This window comes from Adiantum capillus-veneris, chromosome 2 (assembly GCF_014529385.1).
Source record: "Adiantum capillus-veneris isolate H3 chromosome 2, ASM1452938v2, whole genome shotgun sequence".
Taxonomy (NCBI): Eukaryota; Viridiplantae; Streptophyta; class Polypodiopsida; order Polypodiales; family Pteridaceae; genus Adiantum; species Adiantum capillus-veneris.
In genome coordinates this window covers 22,658,058-22,662,738 of record NC_140932.1, presented here as the reverse complement: position 1 = coordinate 22,662,738, position 4,681 = coordinate 22,658,058, and the positions used below count along the sequence as shown (strand labels likewise).

The following is a 4,681-nucleotide window of genomic DNA, read 5'->3' as shown; positions in this document are numbered from 1 at the left end:
GTCCCCGGCCTTGCTTGCCTGGTAAAGTATGTATACGTCTACAACTATAGCAACCGTTTTCTCATATATCACACTATGTACACCATAGCATTTGGTCCCACATAACAAAATCATTGAGAGCGAGGTAGATATTTTAATTTCACATTATGAATGTGCCATGGCACGACATCATTATACATTAACATGATTACATAGTGCACCCCCCGAGCTTCTACAGTTATGTTTGGCAAGTAGCTTCTTAGTGCCGTTGAGTTGAAATTGGGCAGGCAACTGGTCAGAGGATTTCTAGCACTTGATGTTTCCATCCTAGAAGTGGATAAACCGATGTAGTCCTTTATTTTTCATCCTTCTTGCAATTTCTCTCCAATAAGGGTTCCAAATTACACCAGCAGCTTTAGACAGCCAAGGGGACCACTGGCGAGATAGAGTCCTAAAAGTATCTAGTTAATTCAACCCATTCCAATACCCATGATTCTCTATTGCACTTTCGCACCATCTCTCTGGTGATGCCACATAATTTGGGAATGTTATAAATAAGGTTTGTTCGTGAGTCCTTATGTTACATTAGACAAAGAGATAGATTCTCAAGAAAATGGTGGTGTTGAGAAACTTTTCTTTCCATTATAAGTGTGGGGCCTTCTATTGGAAAGACAATAGCAGTAGTTTAATTTTAAAATGATCTTGTGAAAGGCTATACATCCAAAGAAAGTCACTATTGCTATGGCTCATTCTTCACAAAGCCTTGTCTATACACGAGAATCTAACGGAAGTTGTTGTCGATACTCTAGAGAAAATGATGTTTGCCTCATCCATTTATGAACTCTTGTCTTTGTATCCCTATCTTAGGTCTCCATATAGAAGTCCTATGTTTCTCTCCTTATATTTTTTTTTGAGTGATATTGTATCAATATAATCACAAAAACATACAAAAAGAAACCATGCTCACAACCGAGCCATGGTGCGAAACCCAACCATATCACATCAAACACAACAACAAGATCCCAAGTACATCGGCTATAGAAGGGGAGCCACCCCAAGCTGTAAGGCTAGGGCGGAAAAACAAGAGAGCCATTCATGATAAAAAGAATACAATTTTCTAGATTAGAAATCATGTACAAAAAGTCTCATATATAGGCATGCATAAGGGTGTAGCTTACTGACACATATGTTGCTAGGTGGCTGACATGCATGGCCCGTGGTGCCTTGGGTTGACACATGGATGTCAAGTCATAAGAGGTGTTTCACACACGAGAGTGGATTTTCTTGATGAAGCTTGGGTTTACTTTACAATCGCCCCCCTAAACCCAGATTCATACTAGGTATGTTAAGATACATCTTGGCTAGTTCTCAAAAAGGATACATTATCTCATGGGTCAGAAGAACATCCTTAGGACACATGCGATCACATTTGGATGCATCAAGACATGGTTCTACATAGATACATCATGCTTGGTTCACACTTAGTAACATTCATAAAATAGGGTTTTAAGGGTTGGTCTTGCCGTGATTCGTGTGCGGTAGTGTCTAAACCTGTACAAAGAGACATAGTACCCATGGCATAATTTGGATATTGTCTTCCATTCATGATAAAAAGGATGCAGTTTTCTAAATTAGAAATCATGTACAAAAAGCCTCAGGCATACATAAGGGTGTAGCTTACTGACACATATGCTGCTAGGTGGCTAACATGCATGGAGTGGTGCCTTAGGTTGACACATGGATGTCAAGTCATAAGATGTGTTGCACATAAGAGAGTGGATTCTCGATGAAGCTTGGGTTTACCTTACACGAACAACAACAAAGACCATGGCTAAACAGGGTGCCACCCTCGAGATAGGAAAACCAAACACATCTCTTGAGAAGGGGCCAGGGCCCATAGTCCCCATCACCCAACTAGGACTGAAGCCTGGTGCCACCATGGGGGCTCTGTTGCCACAAGAGCATCCCATGTCTCCCGAGGCCAGTAGCAAAATGTTGTAGAGCACCATAACAAAGGCCACAAGAGGACCGCCAAGAGAGAACCTCATCCAAACACCAACGAACAATGTAACACATCCCCGACACGAAGCAACACCACCATAAATGTTCCTACGCAGGCCATTAGGGAGAGCCAAGCTCCATCAACGGAATCCGACACCATAGAGAACTCCAAGCCCAAAAGCATGAAACCCCCATACTTTGCATGCATCCAATTCATACATCCAGAAGCTCCGTATCAAGTGCAAACCCAACAACCATCCTAAATCTTCCCAAACCCCAACCTACATGCACTAGCACAACATATAATCCACACCCTCCGAAGACAGCCCGAGCACAAACACCACCAAAGGGCAACTATTGTAAGTTTGGGGCTGCAATTAGATGGCCCAAGTTTAGTGTTTGGGAAAAGTGTGCCTCAGCTTAGCCTTGAGCCGGTTGAAAAACCAAATCAACCGGTTGAAGGGAGGGGAAGAAGGAGAAAATCCTCTTAGAAAATTTTAGAAAATAGGGTTGAATTGGAAAAATTACCTGATATTTTACAAAATTTCCTCTTTGGATCTACTCTTTGTATTTTGTGAAATTGATTATTATCGAACACTGCCCGGGGCCAAAATCCATGCGCACTTTCAATTTTTAAATTTGTGACCCAAATAATGTTGAGCATTTCTTGGAAAACTATTGTTCTGGGTTTTGTTTAAAGGGAGACAACCGGGAATAAATCTCGAGGTATTTGCCCGGATTTTGAATGGCCGATTTGAAAAAAGTCAAATCACCCAACGAGGCGCACTGCCCAACTTGTGTGTGAGTCTTGTGAAGTTGTCAAGGCTCCAGACTCCAGAGTCCAGGTTGAACAATGAAACACGTGAATGTGCGGCAGGAGTGAAGCACATTGGTCAAGCATGGAAGGCACATGCTTGGAAGTTGGCCGGAGTTCGAATTGGCACGTTTCACAACGATTTGACCGCGAGGTGGGGGCCATCCATTCACATGTTATAGTCGAGGATTCTCTTCACAAAAAGTGAGGGTGCTAACTTGCTAAGCCTGGCCGCACGTTTTCCATGACGACCAAGATGCAGGCAGCCTGGCACTGGGCGGCAGTGGGCAGCATAGCATGGCTTCAAAAGGCAGCCAGCAGATGGAGGTGGTTGAGCCTGTTCTGCGCTGAATACATTTATTAGAGCTTCAATCGAAAGTAGAGTGTTGGCCGCCATATTCGCAGCTGGCAGCAGCTGATCATCAGAGATCCCTCGATCAGAATTCTTTATAACACCAAGCAGCCACAGCAGAGGCGCAGTATCATCATGATCATGGGAGCCGAAACAGATCAGCCGGCCCTCACCATTTTCTATAAGGGCACCGTGAACACCTTCCAGCAAGTTCCCCATGACAAGGTAAATTTCCCAAATTCTTATACTCGATCTAATTAATTCTATGGTTTTAAAGATATGGCTTAGCTGATTCGTATTATAATATATTGACAGGCCAAGGCGATCATGCTGCTGCTAGCGCCTGCCTCCAGTCGCAGCACGGGCGCAGATGCAGCTGCAACCGCGCCTGTAACCTGTAACGTCGACGAGGACAGGTCGCGTGCCATAATTAATGTAAGGGCAGCCAGGCCACGGCTTACAACAGTAAGCTCGACTACCGCACAAGCTGTGTTCGGCATAGCTGGTGCATATGAAGAGCAACATAAAGCAGGGCAAGCCCAACTGCTAGCTGTACCCTCGGATCGTGCTGTCACTACTAGCTGCAGTGGTAGCAAGCCCCAAATTGGCAGGGCCCAACCGGTATTCTGTACCCGGCCAGCTCCAGTCAAGCGCTCACAAGCGGGTACATACCTCTCTCTCTCTCTCTCTCTCTCTCTCTCTCTCTCTCTCTCTCTCTGTCTGTGTGTGTGTGTGTGTGTGTGTGTGTAGCGCGCTTGCTCCAATTGAGCTGTCAGATAGACCACGTGGCTCTCTCTCTCTCTCTCTCTCTCATAACTCATGGATGTTTCTTTTGCAGAGCTTCCCTTTGCACGGAAGGCATCACTTGCCCGATTTTTGGAGAAGCGAAAAGACAGGTACGTAATTTCACGAGAACATCTCATATTCTTCAATTCGTGCCTGTTGGACGTGAAACTTACGGGTGTGAGGTTGTATTTGACAAGCAGAGTGGAGGCAATGTTGAAAGCTCCTGTCGAAATAGCTGCAACAGAAGGCGAAAGCGGCAACGAGGAAAAAACTGCCTCGCGACCAGATTCCTGCTTAGTAAAGAGGCTCAAGCTGCAACACACAGATAGCCACTAGCTATGTAGCATGTCTCCCTTATGAAAGAAATTCACCTTGTATCAACCGCTAGACCGTAATAAACTTTATCTCATTCTTTCGAACACATTTGCTGGTATTTGCTTTCAGGCAAAGTTACATAATAAGGCATTAGTCACGCAATGCACGGTTAGCAAGTCTTTTCGCAACTTTGCCCATTTTGACAAGCAGGAGGGGAAAGTAATGAAGGCCTAAAGGAATTGTTTGCTCCATGTTAAATGCTAAGCTATTATGTGTGTTAATAGTTGGCCCAAATATGCTCTTACCATGACACACATGGTATTTATAAGGTGATATTTGGGTTGAGAGTTTCTAAGCCCAAAGCTCATTGGTGTATAACCTTTCTACGTATCACACAATTTATCCCACTTAGCTTTTGGGGAGAGAGAGAGAGA

General features: G+C 44.3%; 1 protein-coding gene across 1 annotated transcript; it reads left to right on the top strand.

The window, feature by feature from the left end:
• The first annotated feature begins 3,049 nt into the window (after positions 1–3,049).
• LOC147462500 (protein TIFY 6a-like) lies at positions 3,050–4,355 on the top strand. Its single transcript, XM_086526370.1, has 4 exons — positions 3,050–3,371; positions 3,462–3,810; positions 3,985–4,042; positions 4,133–4,355. Exons 1-4 carry the CDS (start codon positions 3,282–3,284, stop codon positions 4,266–4,268), a joined length of 633 nt encoding a protein of 210 aa, XP_086382496.1. The 5' UTR covers positions 3,050–3,281; the 3' UTR covers positions 4,269–4,355.
• Positions 4,356–4,681: the final 326 nt, after the last annotated feature.

Coding starts and splice junctions, on each gene's coding strand:
- LOC147462500 (XM_086526370.1), top strand. CDS start 3,282: ATGATCATGGGAGCCGAAACAGATCAGCCGGCCCTCACCATTTTCTAT. Junction 3,372..3,461: donor AGCAAGTTCCCCATGACAAG/GTAAATTTCCCA, acceptor ATATATTGACAG/GCCAAGGCGATCATGCTGCT. Junction 4,043..4,132: donor TTGGAGAAGCGAAAAGACAG/GTACGTAATTTC, acceptor TTTGACAAGCAG/AGTGGAGGCAATGTTGAAAG.